This window comes from Chiloscyllium plagiosum, unplaced genomic scaffold (genome assembly GCF_037043375.1).
Source record: "Chiloscyllium plagiosum isolate Xiang-an unplaced genomic scaffold, Cpla_swu_hap1 HiC_scaffold_47, whole genome shotgun sequence".
NCBI lineage: Eukaryota > Metazoa > Chordata > Chondrichthyes > Orectolobiformes > Hemiscylliidae > Chiloscyllium > Chiloscyllium plagiosum.
This window is the reverse complement of record NW_028270185.1, coordinates 6,484,839-6,506,104: the sequence shown is the minus strand read 5'-3', so window position 1 is coordinate 6,506,104 and position 21,266 is coordinate 6,484,839. Positions and strand designations below refer to the sequence as shown.

Below are 21,266 nucleotides of genomic sequence, written 5' to 3'. Positions count from 1 at the left end.
GCAGGAGAGTCGACGTTTCAGGGCTCATCAAATGTTGACTCTCCTGCTCCTCGGATGCTCCCTGACCTGCTGTGCTTTTCCAGCGCCACACGTTTTGACTCTGATCTCCAGCATCTGCCGTCCTCACTTTCTAAAGATGCACAGAAGTCACTAAACGAGGCAGGACAGAGAGAACAAGTAAACTGTAATAAATAAAAATACTGTAAATAATGTGACAATTTGTTGGCTTTAAGAGGTTATTTTGTCCTTTTTTTTGTTTTGAAGTGAGGTTTTAAGGCAGAGGAGATGAGCAGTTTATCAGAATCAAAACCAAAAGAATTGCGGATGCTGTACATCAGACAGAAATAGCTGGGTTAGCTCAGCAGGTCTGGCAGCGTTTGTGGGGAGAAATCAGAGTTAACGTTTCAGGTCTAATAACCCTTCCTCAAAATTAACCTGAATCACTTGAGTAAACAGCTTGTGAAGTCTTGGGTTTTTTTAAAAAGTTGAAACAATAGAAGCAGCCTGAGCGGGTGGTGTCAAACACCCATAGAACCAGGTTTTTTAGTTTTAGTTTTCAGCAGTTGTTGCTTGAGTCTTGAAGAAGTGGAATCTATGTTTTCCCCCTCTCAGTTACAGCTGCGGGTTCTCTTCCTGCTATGGAAAGATACGTGTGAGACGATCTGTTTTCTGATATTTGCCTTTCGCCGAGGGAGTGTTTACGGAATGTTGGTGTATTGGAACAGTTAATTGGTAACAGTTACTGTCTCTGCTGCACTGTGTACAGTTTTGGTCTCCTTACTTGAGAAAGGATGTACTGGCACTGGAGGGCATGCAGAGGAGGTTCACTAGGTTGAGGGGGGGTAGGCTTTTGAGGAGTGACTGAGTAGGCTGGGGATTATACTCATTGGAATTTAGAAGAATGAGGGGGAGTTCTTACAGAAACATAGAAAATTATGAAGGGAATAGATAAGATAGAAGCAGGGAGGACGTTTCCACGGACGGGTGAATCTAGAACTAGGGGCATAGCCTCAAAATAAGGGGGGAGCAGATTTAGGACTGAGCTGAGGCGGAACTTCTTCATCCAGGAATCTGTGGAATTCCTTGCCCAGTGAAGCAGTTGAGGCTTCCTCTTTGAATGTTTTTAAGGCAAAGAGAGATTTTCGAACAGTAAAGGGATTAAGGGTTCTGGTGAGTGGGCGGGTAAGTGGAGCTGAATCCATGATAAAGATCAGCCATGATCTTACTGAATGGTGGGGCAGGCTGGAGGGGCCGGATGGCCTACTCCTGCTCCTGGTTCCTACGTTCTTATCTATTATTCTGTTAAGGTCTCCAATGGAGTTAAGTTATTCCAATTTTTTCTTTCTTCTGTTGTAGTTTAACTATGTGAATAAATAAAGTGTGCTTTAAATCCAGTAGTTTAACTGATCGAATTGCATCTGGAAAGCAACACCTTGCATTTATGTTCTAAAATAAGAAAAGGCAGGGTCTATACTATCTTCTGAATATTTTCAAGGTATTTGGTCTGGCCTATAACAATGAATAAGACAGACACCTCCCCCCGCCATCTTCATTAAGAGGGGCTTAAAGCGAGGAGGTGATGCTGAATATGTACCAGACTCTAGTTCAACCTCAGCTGGAATACTGTGTGCAGTTTCGAGACACCCCACTATGAGGAGGATGTGATGCTGTTGGAGAGGTTGGGGAAGAGAATATTCAAGGAAAGCACCTCTAGGGATGATCCGTTATGAAGATGGAGGGGATAGGGCTAAGGGAAGACTTGAAACCATGAAGAGGCTAGATAGTGTAACCGGAGAGAAACTTGTCAAAGAAGGCGAGAGCTGAGATGGGAGTGGGGAAGGGGTGTTAATCTGTGAAAGGAGCTGATAATGAGGTGAGGGGGAAATACTTATCTTCACAGAGCGAGAGATTAGGGCTCGGAAACACGACAGAGGGAAGTTCAATTAAGAAGGACGTTGTGAAACTTGAAAGGGTTCAGAAAAGATTTACAAAGATGTTGCCAGGGTTGGAGGGTGTGAGCTACAGGGAGAGGCTGAACAGTCTGGGGCTGTTTTCCCTGGAACGTCGGAGGCTGAGGGGTGACCTTATAGAGGTTTATAAAATCATGAGGGGTATGGATAGGATAAATAGACAAAGTCTTTTCCCTGGGGTGTAGGAGTCCAGAACTAGAGGGCATAGGTTTAGGGTGAGAGGGGAAAGGTTTAAAGGGGCAACTTTTTCACACAGAGGGTGGTGCGTGTATGGAATGAGCTGCCAGAGGAAGTGGTGGAGGCTGGTACAATCACAACATTTAAAAGGCATCTGGATGGGTATATGAATAGGAAGGGTTTGGAGGGATATGGGACAAGTGCTGGCAAATGGGACTAGATTAGGTTGGATTATCTGGTCGGCATGGATGAGTTGGACTGAAGGGTCTGTTTCCGTGATGTATATGTCTGTGATTCTATGACTAATTGTAACATTAAACAGGGCATTGGGCTGGTTACTTGAATAGCGACAATGTGCAGGATCCTGGGGAACAGGCAGGAAATTGAGGTATATTGCTTCAAAAGGAGCTGGTGCAGACATGATGACCTTCTTTTGCTCCATATCAATTCTGTGTTATTTATGTTCTCTTGGGGTTGTATGTCTCAGATGTTCCTGGTCCCATGAAGCAGCTGGTGGTGAAATGTACAGTCCCCTGGCACATACAGTGACATGAACCGGGTTAATAATTGGCCCCCATTCCTGTCCACATCCTCATTTCACAGTCTCACTTCCTCCTTTTCTAAAAAAACGGACTTTCCACGGTGTAGGTCGTTGGTTCTGCAATCCTCCATATCTGGAGTTAGCCACCGCAAACCAGAGTGAGATCCTGCTTCAGATTAAAGAACAAAACCTGACCTTTCCACTCAGTGAGTATTTTGGCCGTCGGTCTGAACGTATGAGTCTGTCACTCCTAACAGCTCTCGTGCATTTTCTGTCTCTCATGTTCTCCCTCACACACTCGACCTTGTGCATTCTCCCTTGTGTGTGCTCTCTCCCACATTTCCAAGACCTCTCTCTCTCTCACTCGATTCCTCATGTGCTGTTGCCCTCTCTCCCTCAGTCCCACAGCGTCCTACTTCCTGGGTCTCCCACTCCCTCGCTCGCTTGCTCTGTCCCGTCTTGCTCAGACACACTCACGTTCTCTCTCTCGCTCTCGTGCGCCCACCATCCCGCACTCCTCCCTCACCTGCTTTCCCTCTCTTCTGCACCCTTGGTCTCCCTCCCTCATCCGCCCTACCCCTCACAATCCCTGCCTTCCCTCATGTCTCCCCTCACCCCATTCCCCTCCCATCTCCCCTCCCCAACTCCCCTCCCACCCTCGTCTCCCCTCACCCCATCTCTCCTCCCATCTCCCGCCCCCACCTCATGTCTCCCCATGGAGCATTCCAAAAAAACTCTACAGAGGCTGGTCTCCCATCACCAAGTCCCCCTTTATTTACCCATGGAGAGTCCCTGACACTGACCCAGCTCCCTCAGAACCAGCTCCCAGAGTGAACAAAACCCCTGACACTCCTGTTGGTATCTGTCAGCCAGGACTCCCTGATTACACCAGATTAACAGCCCCAATCAGGGCACTCAGATTCTCTGAGGTCCACCTGTCTGATCCTGCTCTGATCAGTACAGGTCCCACAGCCACTGGGTGAATGAATGTCCATTTAACAGTGAAATGCAATAAAATACAGTGAACAGCTTTCACTAGTCACCATAATACGGCGCCATTCTGGTAAGTTAAGAATAAGAGAAAATTAAAAGATAAAACTGAAAGGGATATCTGTCTACATTCGAATCTTGACCCGGCTCTGCACCACCCACTGCATCAGTGGGCCCATCTAACGTCCACATTGCCCATCCTCAGGCGTCATCTTTCACCACTGGACCTACCTCACTGACATCACCTCAGGACTCGCACTCCCCCTCCATTCTGGGCCTGCTCTCTCCTTCCGCGCTGGGCCACACAGGACCCACTCTCCCCAACCCACACTGGGCCGGCTCTCTCCCCCTCTGCGCTAAGCCCTCTCTCTCCTCCTCCATGCTGACCCCACTCTCCCCCTGGACTGGGGCCACTATCCCTCTGCGCGGGGCCCACTCTCCCCCTGCGCTGAGCCCACTCTCCCCCTGCGCTGGGCTCCCTCCCTCACCCCTGCGCTGGGCCCGCTCTCCCTCTGCACTGGGCCACTCTCCCGCTGTGCTGGGCCCACTCTCCCCCTGCGCTGTGCCCACTCTCCCCCTGCGCTGGGCCCACTCTTCCCCCTGCGCTGGGCCCACTCTCCCCCTGCGCTGGGCCCACTCTCCCCCTGCGCTGGGCCCACTCTCCCCCTGCGCTGGGCCCACTCTCCCCCTGCGCTGGGCTCCCTCACCCCCTGCGCTGGGCCCGCTCTCCCCCTGCACTGGGCTCCCTCTCCCCCTACACTGGGCTCCCTCACCCCCTGCACTGGGCTCCCTCTCCCCCTACACTGGGCTCCCTCACCCCCTGCGCTGGGCCTGCTCTCCCCCTGCACTGGGCCATTCTCCCCCTGCAGTGGGCCACTCTCCCCCTGCACTGGGCTCCCTCACCCCCTGCACTGGGCTCCCTCTCCCCCTACACTGGGCTCCCTCACCCCCTGCGCTGGGCCTGCTCTCCCCCTGCACTGGGCCTGCTCTCCCCCTGCACTGGGCCACTCTCCCCCTGCACTGGGCCACTCTCCCCCAGCACTGGGCTCCCTCTCCTCCTGCACTGGGCTCCCTCTCCCCTTGATCTGGGCCCACTCTTCCCCCATGGGCATGAGCCTAATTCTCAAGAGAGTCATAAACCGATGGAACGAACCTGTCCTGAGCGCACTGGAGGCTGGGGCGCTGAATCGTTTTGAGGCAGAGTTTGACGGATTCCTGACTAACTGAGACATCGAACACACACCGACAGGAAAGTAGTGGTGAGGCCTGGAGGGAGTGGCGCTACCACCTAGGGTCTGATACTCACTCATCCCCCGGCTCTCTATCAAGTCTGGAGCTGTTCCAGTTTTATTCTTAAAGCTACTTGTGTTTCAAACCCAAACACTCCGCACGCTCCTGGTGCCAGTATTTATCCGCCAACCTACATTCCCTGAAAACCCGTCACTTTGCAGTTTGTGGGAGCTTGCTGTGGGTGGTTTACTGCAAGCCCAACGTTTATGCTGGCAAGCAGACTTCAGAAGATCTGACGTCATTGGCTGTAGACCGCTTTGGGATGTGTTGGGGATCGAGTGGGAAGGAGCTGTGAGACTCTATCTCAGTCATCTCAGTGTGGGGTCACACGCTCTCGAGTCCTCATGGTGGGAAGATTGGTTTTATTCCAGTCGAATTTCATTTCTGTTTTGAATATCTCTTTACAGTTTGCAAAACCAGGGTTGCACAAGGATCCAGCTCTCATGATGTGAGTAACAGTAAATATCAGATTTATTTCAATCAAGAGATGTACTGTTGGGGAATTGGTTGAGAGGCTGACAGTGGAGACTGGGTTGGAAACGCAGGCTAATGCTGTGAGTTCAAATCCCACCGCAAAAACTCCGTGAAGGTATCAGGAATTGAAAACTCGTCTCAACGATGGTGATTGTGTAACTAACATCGATAGTTGGATAAATGCTCCTGGTTTATTAATGTCCTTTAGGGAAGGGAATCTGCTGTCCTTATCTGGTCTGGTCTACATGTGACTCTATACCCACAGCACTGTAGCTGACTCTTTCTTGCCCTCTGAAGTGGCCCTGGTGAGACCAGCCTTGCCATTGATGCCCTTGTCAAATCCAAGTGCTTTTGGCACCTTATCAACAATAGTTAAGCTTGTGATTTAAGCGTTAAATCCAATAATATCCACCCTCACCCATGACTGAGGGCCCACCCTGAAGGAGGTCAAGCCATTACTCAGCATTGACAAAGGCCACTCACTCCATCACCTCTGTACTAACCCTTTGAAAGAGCCCTCTTTCTCTTCCCACACCAGTTGCTTTTTTCTCTTTCGTCTGTTTGAAATAGTTTTCTGATTCCCTTTTGGAAGTTGCTTTGGAATCTGCAAGGCCTTCCATTTCACGCCAGCACCCCCCCCACTCCGTAAACAAACTCTCCTCATCTGCACCCTCTCCCCCGGCCCTTCCCTTTTTGCCAATTATCCTCAAACTCTGACAGTTTTCCAGCGTTTCTACTGAATCTCCCCGAATGATCGTATTTTCCTGACCCACTCCTTTCTGCTGTTCCAGCAGGATGACATTCTGTAACCTCTCCCAAAGCCATGTCTCCTTTCGAAAATCACAAACCCAGGATTTTGTGGAATCCCTACATAGAGTCAGAGAGTCATCCAGCATGGAAACAGACCCTTCGGCCCAACCAGTCCATGCTGACCAGAATCCCAAACTAAACTGATCCCTTCTGCCTGCTCCTGGCCCTTATCCCTCCAAACCTTGCCCTATTCTTGTAGTTATCCAAATGTTGTAACACTACCCACATCCACCACTTCTTCAGAAAGTTCATTTTACACACGAACCATTCTTTGCGTTAAAAAAAAGATACTGCCCCTTGTGTATTTTTAAAATCTCTCTCCTCTCACCTTAAAAAATATGTCCCTAGTCTTGAAAGCCCCTATCATTTCACCTGATGCCAGCGTAGCGCTCTGAAAGCTTGTGATTTTAAATAAACCCGTTGGACTATAATCTGGTGTTGTGTGACTTCTCAACTTGTCCACCCCAATCCAACACCAGCACCTCCCCATCTGAGGGAAAAGGCAACTGCCTTTACTGTATCTATGCCCCTCGTAATTTTATAAACTTCTATAAGGTTACCTCTTAACCTCCTACATTCCAGTGAAAAAATTCCCAACCTTTCTTTATAGCTCAAACCTTCCATAGATCCTGGTAAATCTCTTCTGAACCCTCTCCAGCTTCAATAATATCCTTCCTATAACAGGGAGACTAGAACTGGACACAGTACTTCAGAAAAGGCCTCACCTGTACAACCTCAACATGACGTCCCGACTCCTATACTAAGCACCCAGAGGGAACACACGCAGACACTGGGAGGACATGCTAACTCCACGGAGACAGTCGACGGAGGGTGGAATCGAATCGAAAAGTGTGGTGCTGGAAAAGCACGGCAGGTCAGGCAGCATCTGAGGAGCAGGAGAATCGATGCTTCAGGCATAAACTCTTCATTGGAAACGTTCCTGATGAAGGGCTGATGCTGTAACATTGATTCTCCTGCTCCTCGGATGCTGCCTGAGCTGCTGTGCTTTTCCAGTGTCACACTTTTCGACTCTGACTCTCCAGCATCTTACTTTCTACTGGAGGGGAGAATCGAACCTGGGAACCTGGGGCGTTGTGAGGCAGCAGTGCTAACCACTGAGCCACCAGTCCTGAGGGAGGGCTGCACTACCAGAGGATCCATCTTGTGAATGAGATATTAAACCTGGGTCACGTTTCCCGTCCGGGTGGATCTGAAGGACCCCCTGCCCCCTCTCTGGTAGAGTTTCCCTTTGCACTGTGAGACTGAATCAGCACCTTGAGAGACAGGGCATCTGGTCGCTATCAGCGTGTGCTTTGTGGGATCTTGCTTTGTGCTAGAGTTGCCAGCGACTGCAGAAAAGAGGGCTCTGTTGAATGTGGCCCATTGGGAGGTCAGGAATGTCAGACTGTCCCCTTTTTATTTTTACGTTCCCTCTCTTCACAGATGGCTCTTATCTTCAACGAGGATGGTCTGAGGGACGTGACTCCACCCTGTGTCCTGCAGAGCTTCATCAACCACAACGCCATCCTCTACAAAATCTTTGTCATCGGCCAATCATATTTTGTCGCCAAGAGGCCCTCTCTGAGGAACTTTGCAGTCGGCCAATCAGGTGAGTGCTTTGCTGTGGGCTTCTGGGATGTCTGCACGGTGTTGATATTATACTCAGGGAGGCCATTTGGCCTACTGCACAGGGTCTATCCTCTAACACCTGCCTTCTCCTCACATCCTTGCAAGTCACTACAGTCCCTTCAGAACACAGGCTGCTCTCTCATCAGACAGAGGCAACTGGGGGGGGGGGGGGTTAACCCGAGGGTCACCATGTCTCAGGCGAGGGGGAAGAGTTTGAGAAGGAGAATCCTTCATGGTAACCTCAGTCATGGTAGGAATTGAACCCATGCTGTTGATGTTACTCTATATTGCAAACCAGCCATCCAGCCAACTAAGCTAACCAACGCCTACCCATATGACCACCCAGTACCCTCTTGAATTGAAATAACAACGGGACATCGACAGGATGCAGAGATGGGCTGAGAAGTGGCAGATGGAGTTCAACCTGGAAAAGTGTGAAATGATTCACTTTGGAAGGTTGAATTGGAATGCAGAATACAGGGTTAAAGGCAGGATTCTTGGCAATGTGGAGGAACAGAGGGATCTTGGGGTCCACATCCATAGATCCCTCAATTTTGCCACCCAAGTTTATTGTGTTGTTAAGAAGGCGTATGGTGTGTTGGCTTTCATTAGCAGGCGGATTGAGTTTAAGAACCACGAGGTTGTGCTGCAGCTCCGTAGAGCCCTGGTTAGACCACACTTGGAATATTGTGTTCAGTTCTGGTCGCCTCATTATAGGAAGGATGTGGAAACTTTAGATAGAGTGCAGAGGAAATTTACTGGGATGCTGCCTGGACTTGAGGGCACGTCTTATGAAGAAAGGTTGAGGGATCTTGGGCTTTTCTCATTGAAGTGAAGAAGGATGAGAGGTGACTTGATAGAGATGTACAAGGTAATGAGAGGGATAGATAGAGTGGATAGCCAGAGACTTTTCCCCAGGGCAGAAACAGCTATCCTGAGGGGGCATAATTTTAAGGTGATTGGAGGAAGGTTTAGAGGAGATGTCAGAGGTAGGCTCTTTATACAGAGAGTGGTGGGTGTGTGGAATGCACTACCAGCAGTGGGAGTAGAGTCAGACATATTAGGGACATTTAAGCGACTCTTGGACAGGCACATGGATGATAATAAATTGAAAGGTATATAGGTTAGTCTGATCTTAGTAGGATAGAAGGTCGACACAACATCGAGGGCCAAAGGGCCTGTACTGTGCTGTGCTGTTCTATGTTCTAACATCACCAAGGCCAGTATACCATCATCCTTTATTCACACGTGGAGAGTCCCTGACACTGACCCAGCTCCCTCAGAGCCAGCTCTCAGAGTGAACCGAACCTCTTACACTCCTGTTTATTTTTTTTTTTTTCTTTTTTTCACTACCGCCTAAGTGCGGTAGTGCTTATTTTATCCCCAGCACCCATGGTGTGTGTGTGTGCAGGTGTGAGACACAGTGAAAGACACAAAGTGCACCAATCTTTATTCAAATTCCACCACCAGGAAGATAGGAAAACACCCGGGTGGCCAGTGACAAACACTGCCCTTCACATCAAAGGACAGTGCTGTGTGATCAAAACAGTGAAGGGGGGACACTCCTGTTTATATCTGTCAGCCAGGGCTCCCTGATTGGACCAGATTAACAGCCCCAGTCAGGGAGCTCCTATTCTCTGAGGTCAGGTTGCATGATTCTGTTACAATCGCTGAGCTGAACCTGCCTCCCCCACATTTCCAGGCTGTACATCGCATGCCCTAACTACTTGCTGGGTGAGAGAACCTTGTTTTGTCACATCACCTTTGCTTCATTGGCACATCACTTGTTGACACTTCCCCACGAGGTTTCAATATTCTTTCATGGGTTCAGCTGAGCAGGTATTGCCCGTCCCTAATTGCCCCTTGAGAAGGTGGTGGTGAACTGCAGAAGGACACTCCCAGTGCTGGGATTTGTCATTATTCCAATGGTGAGGAACACCAATCTGAAGGCTTAGACTGGAGTTGGGAACAAGAATCCCGAACTAGGGGGCACAGGTTTAAAGTGAGAGAGGAAAGACATAAAAGGGACCTTAGGGGCAATTTTTTTTACACAGAGGGTGGTGCGTGTATGGAATGAGCTGCCAGAGGAAGTGGTGGAGGCTGGTACAATTACAAGATTTAAAAGGCATCTGGATGGGTATATGAATAGGAAGGGTTTGGAGGGATATGGGCCAGGTGCTGGCAAATGGGACGAGGTTAGTTTAAGATATCTGGCATGGACAAATTGGACCGAAGGGTCTGTTTCTATGCTGTACATCTCAATGACTTGTCCCAACATCCTCTTCTGTGGCTCATCTGCTTTTGTGAAGCACCATGGGACACTACAGGGGCTAAATAAATGCAAATAGAGGTGACATTTGTGTGGGAGGGGGCCGGGTGGGGAACAATTGTAGGTGGAAGAGAGAGAGGGTGCGTGCGGGAGTTTGATGGATACTGTCTTTTCAGATCAGAAGACGATATTCTTCAACAGCCATGAAGTCTCGAAGCCAGAATCCTGTTCACATTTAACGGAGGTAAGTCCTCTTGCAGACTGTATTTTCAAATCCCTCGGTGGCTTCACCATCCTGCTCTCTCTCTCAAATCGCTCCCTCCAGCCCGCAATTTCACCGGGTCTCTCCCATTCTGACCGCTTGCGTCTACCCCAATTGTAATCGCTCCACCATGGATAGCCAGACCCTCTGCTAGCTGGGTCCCAAGCTCTGAAATTCTCTCCACATTTCACTGTGGCCAAACCTCATCTGTTTCTCAACTATCCCCCCCCCTCCCCCTCCCCCTCCCAAAACACGGCATTCCCATCTGGTTGACATGAACAGTGCATTTTAGTTCCTGAACAGCTGCGGTCTTGAAAGGGTTCAGAAAGGAGTTATAAGGATGTTGCCAGGGTTGGATTAGATTACATACAGTGTGGAAACAGGCCCTCCGGCCCAACAAGTCCACACCAACCCTCCGAAGCATAACCAACCCAGACCCATTCCCCTTCACCTAACACATGGCCAATTCACCTGACCTGCACATCTTTGTGAGTGTGGGAGGAAACCGGAGCACCCGGAGGAAACCCACGCAGACACGGGGAGAATGTGCAAACTCCACACAGTCAGTCGCCTGAGGCGGGAATTGAACCCGGGTCTCTGGTGCTGTAAGGCAGCAGTGCTAACCACAGTGCCACCGTGCCAAGCTACAGGGAGAGGCTGAATAGGCCGGGGCTGTTATTCATGGAGCATTGGAGGCTGAGGGGTGACCTTATAGAGGTTTATAATATCATGAGGGGCATGGATAGGATAAATAGACAAGGTCAATTTCCTGGGGTGGGGGAGTCCAGAACTAGAGGGCATAGGTTTAGGGTGAGAGAGGAAAGATATAAAAGGAACCTAAGGTGCAGCGTTTCCACACAGAGAATTGTGCGTGTACGGAATGAGCTGCCAGAGGAAGTGGTGGAGGCTGGTACAATTACAACATTTAAAAGACATAGGGATGAGTATATGAATAGGAAGGGTTTGGAGGGATATGGGCCAGGTGCTGGCAAATGGGGCTAGATTAATCTAGAACATCTGGTCGGCATGGACAGTTCGGACCGAAGGGTCGGTTTCCGTGCTGGATGACTCTCTGACCTGATTAGGGATTTCAGTAAAGTGGATGGATTGGAGAAGCTGAGACTGGGCCCCTTGAGGAAGCAAGGCCGAGATGAGATTTTGAGAGATGTCCAAAACTTTTAAGGACTTTGTACAATGTTTTATTAAAACTCGACCGGGGGCTGTGTTTATTTCCCATCCCCACAGTCAATGACATTGCTGAGGATCTGTCGTCACACGCAGGCCCAGACCGGGTAAGGATGCCAAATCTCCCTCCCTAAACGAGCGTGAGTGAACCAGATGGGGGTTTAAAACGATCAACTTTTAATTTCAGATTTTCACCAAATTCGAATTTCACCTCAGCTTTGGTGGGATTTGAACTCATGTTCCCAAAATATCGTCCTCATTTTCTGGATGACTAACCCAGTGATAGTAACACTTCCACCCCATCAGAGATGAGGTAGGGAGCAGTGATAGAGCTATAGAAATGAGAGTGACTGTGACCCAGTGGGGGAGTGTGGAACCAGGATAAGGAGGGTCAGTGGGAAGTGGGGGACTGGAGGTGAGTGTTGGACGAGAGGGAGGTGCGAGGGGAGATGTGCTTGGACAGCACCTCAGTCTCAGCTATGTTTTGTTCCATCGCCTCAGAGAGGGGAAGGGGATCGCCTTCCGAGTGGACCGTCTGACAGAATCATCCAGTTCATCAGCCAAGGCCTTCAGGCAGCTCTGGGCTTGTCGCTGTTCGGGGTGGATGTGATTGTGGACAATAAAACCAGCAAACTCGCACTGATTGATATCAACGCATTTCCAGGTCGGTCAGAGTCACACTCCTGCTTTCGCTCCTCATCTGCAGCCCGGTATTGAATTCTTTTTGGTAACTCTCACTCTTTTTGGGATCTGTCTATACATTAAATGTGCTTTATCAGTTCTTTTCTAATTCACTCACGGGATCAGGGCACCGTTGTCCAGACCAGCAGTTACAGTCGGTTCTGACACGACGCAATAGTTCCATCCTTGCGTTATAAGTAAATCGCGCAATAGCTGTGCCATTTAAGATAATGAGATCGGAATTGCATTATAGCCAAAACAGGTAAGGGGAAAGTTCACGTTCTACAAATAATGGTCTAAATTCTTCAATCAAATTAAAGCCAATTTGCACTGAAGAAATGTACGTTATAGTAAAACCAACTGTATTGTCCGTCCCTAATTGCCCAGAGGGAAGCTGAGAGTCAACCCCATTGCTGTGGGTCTGGAGTCACATGTAGGCCAGACTAGGTAAAGATGGCCGTTTCATTCCCTAACCGACATTAGTGAACCCAGATGGGCTTTTCCAACAATCAACAATAGATCCACAGTCATCATTAGACTTTAAATTCCAGCCTTTCCATCACTAAACTCAAACTCTATCATAGCAGGATTTGAACGCTAGTCCCCGCATTAATAGCCCAGTGATAATACCATTAAGCCATGACCTCAATTTATAAATGCGGTTTTAGATTAGATTCCCTACAGTGTGGAAACAGGCCCTTCGGCCCAACCAGTCCACACAGACCCTCCAAAGAGCAACCCACCCAGACCCATTTTCCTCTGACTAATGCACCTAACACTATGGGCAATTTAGCATGGCCAATCCACCCTGACCTGCACATCTTTGGACTGTGGGAGGAAACCAGAGCACCCGTAGGAAACCCACGCAGACACGGGGAGAATGTGCAAACTCCACACAGACAGTCACCCAAGGCTGGAATCGAACCTGGGTCCCTGGTGCTGTGAGGCAGCAGTACTAACCACTGAGCTACTGTTTGTTGTTTTATGATCTCTCTCCTAATCAGAGCTGAATAATTTAAATGTAAACTTTTAATTTGCACAGCACCTTTCACACCGTCATGGTTTTGCAATCAATGACAGTTTTTTTTTGAAGTGTGGTTCCCTGCTGTAACATGAGCAGATGATTATACATAGCAAGATCCCATAGACAGCATTGCAATAATCAGTTGCAGTGATGGTTGTAGAACATTAACATCCTGGCCTGAGAGAGATTACTCTCACTCTGCACTGAAGTGCAGGCCACAGGATCTTTAACAACAATCCTCAGTGTAGTGTTGCAGCTAAGAGATAGCACCTATGACAGTGCGGCACTCCCTCAGCACTGACCCTCCGACAGTGCGGCACTCCCTCAGCACTTTCTCCGACAGTGCAGCACTCCCTCAGTGCTGACCACCCAACAGTGCCCACTCCCTCAGCACTGACCATCCAACAGTGCCCGCTCCCTCAGCACTGACCCTCCAACAGTGCGGTACTCCCTCAGCACTGACCCTCTGATAGTGCCTGCTCCCTCAGCACTGACCCTCCGATAGTGCCTGCTCCCTCAGCACTGACCCTCCGACAGTGCAGCACTCCACTAGCACTGATTCTCTGACAGTGCCCACTCCCTCAGCACTGACCATCCAACAGTGCCCGCTCCCTCAGCACTGACCCTCCAACAGTACGGTACTCCCTCAGCACTGACCCTCTGATAGTGCCTGCTCCCTCAGCACTGACCCTCCGATAGTGCCTGCTCCCTCAGCACTGACCCTCCGACAGTGCAGCACTCCCCTAGCACTGATTCTCTGACAGTGCTCACTCCCTCAGCACTGACCCTCCGATAGTGTGGCGCTCCCCCGCACTGACCCTCTGACAGTGCCCACTCCCTCAGCACTGACTCTCCGACTGTGCGGCGCTCCCTCAGCACTGACCCTTTGACAGTGCCTGCTCCTTTAGCACTGACCCTCCGACAGTGCCCGCACCCTCAGCACCGACCCTCTGACTGTGCGGCACTCCCTCAACACTGACCCTCCGACAGTGCCTGCTCCCTCAGCACTGACCCTCCAATAGTGCCTGCTCTCTCAGCACTGACCCTCCGACAGTGCCTGCTCCCTCAGCACTGACCCTCCGACAGTGCCTGCTCCCTCAGCACTGACCCTCCAATAGTGCCTGCTCTCTCAGCACTGACCCTCCGACAGTGCCTGCTCCCTCAGCACTGACCCTCCGACAGTGCCTGCTCCCTCAGAACTGACCCTCCGATAGTGCCCGCTCCCTCAGGGCTGACCCTCCGATAGTGCCCACTCTCTCAGCACTGACCCTCCGACAGTGCCTGCTCCCTCAGCACTGACCCTCCAATAGTGCCTACTCTCTCAGCACTGACCCTCCGACAGTGCCTGCTCCCTCAGCACTGACCCTCCGACAGTGCCCGCTCCCTCAGGGCTGACCCTCCGATAGTGCCCACTCTCTCAGCACTGACCCTCCGACTGTGCCAGCTTCCTCAATGCTGACCCTTCGACAGTGCCTGCTCCCTCAGCACTGACCCTCTGACAGTACCCGCTCCCTCAGCGCTGACCCTCCGACAGTGCCCACTCCCTCAGCACTGACCCTCTGACAGTGCCTGCTCCCTCAGCACTGACCCTCCGACAGCACCCGCTCCCTCAGCACTGACCCTCTGACAGTGCCTGCTCCCTCAGCACTGACCCTCCGACAGTACCCGCTCCCTCAGCACTGACCCTCTGACAGTGCCTGCTCCCTCAGCACTGACCCTCCGACAATACCCGCTCCCTCAGCACTGACCCTCTGACCCCTGCTTCCACCCTTTAAATAGGACTTTAAGTCAAGGCATGTCCTTGTTCTCAGCTGCATTTGTACAAGTCCTAGGGCTCTGTCCCGAACAGAATCCTCCTTTTCTCTGCAGCCTATATTTACTCTTCACATTCGGAGTTGGTTCGCCCCTGCTTGTTTCTGGAATCTTGCTGTGTGGGTTTGACTGCCAAGTTTAGTTCTGTGCTCTCTGGGTATTGCAAATCATTAATTGGTTCTGAGGAAACTGGGGAAATCCTGTGACGTTAAGGAGCTTATCTTGTTAAGGTGTGCTGCTATTTGTATGAGGTAACTCATGACTGTAACACTCGTGCTAATACTTCAGTGGTGCTGTAAGTTCCAGTGTCTCAGATTGCAAACAGCCAGACCAAAACTGCTCCCTGCACGCATGAGCTAGAGTCAAAGGTCATTGGTACTAGTCAGTGCCAGAATCCAACTCAAGGAGCTGTCACTTCCTGTAACTAATCGTCCTTTATTTTACAGAAGTACTAAGACAGTCATTCTGAGGATGTGGGCCAGCATTTATTACCCCATCCCTAATTGCCTCTGGAGGAGGTGATGGTGAGGCTTCCTTCATGAACTGTCCTGATCCCCAGAGTGTAAAAGCACCCACAGGACTGTTAGGGAGTGGGGCTCCATGGATTTCCACCCAGCGACACTAAAGGGTATTGCCCCAATGATGCCAATCATAGAATCCCCACCCCCAGTGTAGAAGGAGGACTGGGAGAGGGAGGGGGCGCAGAGAGAGGGAGAGAAGGAGAGCACGAGATGGAGGGGGAGGGAGGGGAGAGAGAGGGAGGTATGTCACACAGACCCGACTTCTCCAACTGTTGTATGACCTTGGTGGACTGAGACATGAAGCCCAGGATTCCCACTTCCCTTTCCAATGGTTTCAGACCCACACTTCTGTATTCACTGTTACACAACAGGCTCCAAACTTCCATCTTCCCGGTTCATATTTCCAAATAAAATAGACGTAGACCCAACACGGATCTTTGAAAGAACAATTAGTCTTGCCCCCTTGGTCTTATCCTCCCCCACACCCTGCCCAACATTGCTCTGCGATTTCCCCTCCCACTTCACGTATTTATCTGTTTCCCTTTTTGAGGTTTTATGATCGAATCCGATCCCACTGCCCTTTCAGATCTTCCCGAGCTAGTTGCCTGAGGCTGGGTGGGATTAGTTGATGACTTGGTCCTCGGTCGATGCTGCTCGAAATGTTTCCCACCGTGACCTCCCTCCCTTCTCGAGGCTTGAACATCGGTGGGACCCTTCAGTGGGAGTGGAGAGGGTAGGGTGGCGTAGGCCAGTCAGCACCCCACTTTGGGGGGTCTCAACCTCCTCTTGGGAAAGCCCACCCTAAGGATATTTTGTTGAATATTTGGGTTCTATAAAGCTCAGGCCCTGGTGATTATTCCTGGTTTAGGGATGATATTACCACAAAGGGAGTGCACTTAAAGTCCACATGTCCCTGGGAATGGTGAGACTGTCCTGTCAAGAGAGATCACAGGCTTATTACAGCTCAGGAGGAGCCCATTCGGCCTAACGTGCCGGTACTAGGAGACAATGCAGCTCCTTTTAACAGAGTTCTGCCGTCCTCGGATTTGTTTTCAAAAGTGTTGCACGAGACAGAGTTGCCGAGACGTCTGGTTTGGTTGGGTTTTAGGGTCAATGTGATTATAGCTAGTAGACACTGCCTCAGGCAGAATGCTTTCAAAGTTTTGAAAAAAAAAAATGTACAATGAAAGGGGAGTGGCCAGTTCTCCCAGCTCAGCTTTTCTCTGGTTTGGATTTTAGAGATCAGTCAGATTGTTAGTCAAAGAAACTGATACAATGGAAGAAGGTTCCATTTTTGGCCATCTCTCTCTCTCTCCTGTAAGACCCAGTGTATGATTTTACCATTTGTGCCAAGGGCTGTTTATGGGGAGCTCTTGCAGGAATTTGGAACAGCATCATTAAGTTGTTCCAATTTGCGGAAAGGTTAAGTTATTCAGTACTCTGTTCTCTTTTCGGTAATCTTGTAAATAAATTCTGTTTTGCTTAAAACTAAGTGGTTTGACCAGCTGCATCCCTCCTGGAATATCTGCATTACACTTGTTTAAAACAACGAGCAAAGTTAGGGTCTGGGCTACTTTATTGAAATGTTTTGAAGGGGGTCTGGACAGGTCCATAACAACTGGCTGTTCAAATGAATATTGTTACTTCCTGCATTCTCCTTGATATCCATGCTCAATGTTCCTCTCCAAATTGTCTCGAATACCTCCATTGCCTGTTGGCCATGTGGGCCTGTTTCTCTCCAGAGTTTTGGAAAGCAACAGGCAATCTCATTGGAAGTCACAGAATGCTTACAAAATCATGAGGGGCATGGATAGGGTAAATAGACAAGGTCTTTTCCCCGGAATGGGGGAGTCCCAGAACTAGAGGGCATAGGTTTAGGATGAGGGGAAAGATCTAAAAGAGACCTAAGGGGCAACCTCTTCACACAGAGGGTGGTATGTGTATGGAATGAGCTGCAGAGGAAATGGTGGAGGCTGGTACAATTACAACATTTAAAAGGCATCTGGATGGGTATATGAATAGGAAGGGTTTGGAGGGATATGGGCCAAGTGCTGGAAAATGGGACTAGATTAATTTAGGATATCATGTCGGCATGGATGAGTTGGACCAATGGATGTGTTTCTGTGCTGTCCATCTCTATGATTCTATAAAATAGAAAGGACTAGACAAAGTAGATGCTGGTTTTCACTCATGGGATGTTGGCGTCGCCGGGTGGGCCCAGCATTTATTGCCCCATCCCTTGTGAAGGTGGGGGTGAGCTGTGGGGAGAATCATTCCTGTTCCCAACTTCCCTCCCAACTTCCTCTCTCTTCTTTTCCCTAAAGAATTTGGTTCTGCCCTCTCCCCTCTATTTCCCCGTGACTTCTCTACCCATGAGGCAACCATGATTGGGCCTTGCTCTGGAAGGAGTGAGTCTGTGAGGAGGTGGGGAGGTGGTGATAGGTGGGAAAGGCAACGGAAGGTGGAATTCCCCTGGTATAGTGGTTAGGATTGATCTGGAGTCTCCAGGATGTGTCTCCATGTTCCTCTTTCTCCATTGGATACGGAGTGGGAGTTGGTTTTGGCGGGAGAAAGCACTGGAGGAATAGATTGTTCTGGAATCAGCCAGTTGGTGAGCAAGCAAGCGACCGGCTTGTCCAATCAGGTGTAGGCAAATGGGGTGTCCACCATGATAGACAAGCCACAGTGGGAGTGTTGTGGTTGTACAGGACATGAGTGAACACACTTCTGGACTACTATGTGCTGTTCTGATCATGCTATTACAGGAAGGATATTATTAAATTGGAAAGTGTGCAGAAAAGATTTACAAGGGACATTACTGGGGCTGAAGAGTTATAAGGCTGGGGCTATTTTCATTGGAGCGTCAGAGGCTGAGGGGTGACCTTATAGAGGTTTATAAAATCATGAGGGGCTTGGATAGGGTGAATAGCCAAGGTCTATTCGTCTGGGTAGGGGAGTTCAAAACTAGAGGGCACAGGTTTAGGGTGAGAGAGGAAAGATTTAAAAGAGACCTAAGGGGTGACTTTATCGCGCAGGGGGTGGTGTGCGAATGAAATGAGCTACCAGAGGAAGTGGTGGAGGCTGGTACAATTACAGTATTTCAAAGGCATCTGGGTGGGTATATGAATAGGAAGGGATTAGAGGGATATGGGCTAAACACAGGGAAATGGGACTAATTCAGTTTGGGAACATGGTTGGCACGGATGAGTTGGACTGAAGTGTGTGTTTCTGTGCTGTAAGACTCGATGACCTTTTGTGACAAAACCCGGGTAACATGTCTGAGGGCGACTGGGGGGAGATTGGGGCCTACGTGGAAATGAAGAAGTGAGCCCTCAATCTGATCATCCACGATCCTATTGACTGACAAAGGGGCTGAATGGCCTCCTTTTTTATATCTCATGAGCAGAGTTTGCAACCATGTGATGTGATCGGATTTGAGGTCTCCAGCCCAAAGACAGAGAAGCCATTCAGCCCATCGGGTCTGGGACTGTAGTCAGGTTGCTGTGCTCATAGTTGGGGGGTCAGGGTCAAGTCCCTGGCCTGATCCTCACTTGACCCTTGACATCCACACACACGCTCTCTTGTCCAAAGTATCAAGGTGTGGTATTTGACAGCTGCTAAGTGGCGGCCATTTCATGTCTATCTGCACCCCCCCCCCCCCCCCCCCATGCTCCACAACCATCTCCCAACCAATGTGGGGAACTGAGGCCAATTCTAGCCACCACTGCCCCTTCCCCGCTTTCTCCCTCTGTGTTATAATGTCTGTCTTGGGGATAACATACTCTCTCTGCTCTTCCTGCAGGTTACGAGGGTGTCCCGGAATTCTTCAGCGCTCTCTTGAACCACATGGAGGCGCTATTGCGGGAACGGGAGAGAGACCCGCAGGGACGAGGCCTATTGGCCAATCGACCGGGTGCTGGCCGGTGGTGCCGGGACCTGCCGGAGGCCTGGTCACCTGCCCCCATCTCTAACCGTGCCAACGGCCTGGGCAGCGAGGGTTGGGAGCCAGAGGAAGCTCCCATGGGGAAGCGGGCATCGGAGTCTGGCTGCTTCCAGGACTTTTCCTTACCGCCGGCCGGCCTGTGCCAGTCCACCTGTGAATAACCATCCTCCACCATCCCCCCATTAGACGCCCTCCATTAAAAACGAAACACCAGTTGGGCAAAGCAGCAAAGGGAGCTTGCACTTTAAGGAAGTGGACATAGAACGTAGAACATTCGAACGCAGTACAGGCCCTTTGGCCCTCGATGTTGCGCCGACCTGTGAAACCAATCTAAAGCCCATCTAACCTACACTATTCCATTTTCATCCATATGTTTATCCAATGACCATTTAAATGCCCTTAAATTTGGCACATCTACTGCTTCAGGCAGTGCGTTCCATGCCCCTACTACTCTCTGAGTAGAGAAACTACCTCTGACATCTGTCCTAGATCTATCACCCCTCACTTTAAAGCTATGTCCCCTCGTGCTAGCCATCACTCGAGATTCCTTCTCCACAGAAGATGGTGTTATTTGACACCTCGAATCTAGGGCTCATAAAATCCCTACTCTGAAAACAGGCCCTTCGCCCCAACAAGTCTGCACTGACCCTCCAAAGAGTATCCCACCCAGATCCATTTCCCTACTATTTTACATTTCCCCTGGCGAATGCACCTCACCTGAACCACACATCCCTGAACACTGTGGGCTGTTTAGCGCAGCCAATCCACCCTAAGCTACACGTCTTTGGATTGTGGGAGGAAACCGGACCACCCAGAGGAAACCCACGCAAACACGGGGAGAACATGCAAACACCACACAGACACCCGAGGCTGGAATTCAACCAGGGTCCCTGGTGCTATGAGGCAGCAGTGCTAACCACTGAGCCACCGTGCCATCTGTGTCCAAGGGTCTGTGTTTGAATGTCTGTGTTTATGATTGAAAAGGCTCTGTCAGTCTCTGAAGGTCTGTGTTTGAGGGTTTGCGTTTGAGGAGCTGGATGAGGGATTAGCCAGCAAGTGAAAAGCCTCAGAAATCGCGTGTAACTCCTTCCAGATATGATCCTCTGCACAGACTGGTGTTTCTGATCCCCCAGCCTCACAGATACCTGCTGCTCTGTGCTGGATTACACAAACTTTACTGTAGCTGATATCTTATCAACGGTTTCATGAAGTGATTAGAAACTACTGACGGTTTCTACGTCTTGTTTTATAGCTGTGTGTATAAATATGCAAAATGTTTGACTGAAATTCAAGTCCATTTTTTTAAGAAGACTTTTTTTTTCCCTGAAATGCTGTAATGTCTTGATTGGAATTTCTTTTGTATATAAAAGGCTCCGCTTAGCCAATGGTATTATGTTTTTTGGTTAGGGTCATAGAGAGGATTAAAGATCATTTTAAAATCAACTCTATTTGGTCATGTGACAACACACCTCTGTGGATATTTTTGAACCCAGGTCGGCTAGCTCAAAGGTAGGGACAATACCACTGCACCACAACAGGTCGCCTCTTCCTTACTGGGGACATTTCCAATTGTTGTCTCAGCCAATCAGAAGCAACTTCCCAATCCTTTTCGTGACTGCTTGAAATTTGGCATTCTTGCAAATGTGTCCTGATGAAATGGAAAGTTTCTCTCTCTTCAGCAGTTCTGT

General features: G+C 49.7%; 1 protein-coding gene across 3 annotated transcripts in view; it reads left to right on the top strand.

Annotated features, from left to right (window-relative positions):
* The window catches only part of LOC122542774 (inositol-tetrakisphosphate 1-kinase-like), a 48,717-nt gene extending 27,759 nt beyond the window's left edge, over positions 1–20,958 (top strand). For 2 of the 3 annotated variants that reach the window (XM_043680805.2, XM_043680807.2), the window contains 6 exons: positions 2,796–2,894; positions 5,376–5,416; positions 7,696–7,861; positions 10,327–10,394; positions 12,099–12,261; positions 19,438–20,958. In XM_043680805.2, coding sequence (XP_043536740.1) covers positions 2,796–2,894; positions 5,376–5,416; positions 7,696–7,861; positions 10,327–10,394; positions 12,099–12,261; positions 19,438–19,739 — 839 coding nt within the window. In that variant the 3' untranslated portion in view covers positions 19,740–20,958. The remainder of the gene's footprint in view (positions 1–2,795; positions 2,895–5,375; positions 5,417–7,695; positions 7,862–10,326; positions 10,395–12,098; positions 12,262–19,437) is intronic. The other variant, XM_043680806.2, reaches the window with a different exon arrangement.
* The last annotated feature ends 308 nt before the right edge of the window (positions 20,959–21,266 follow it).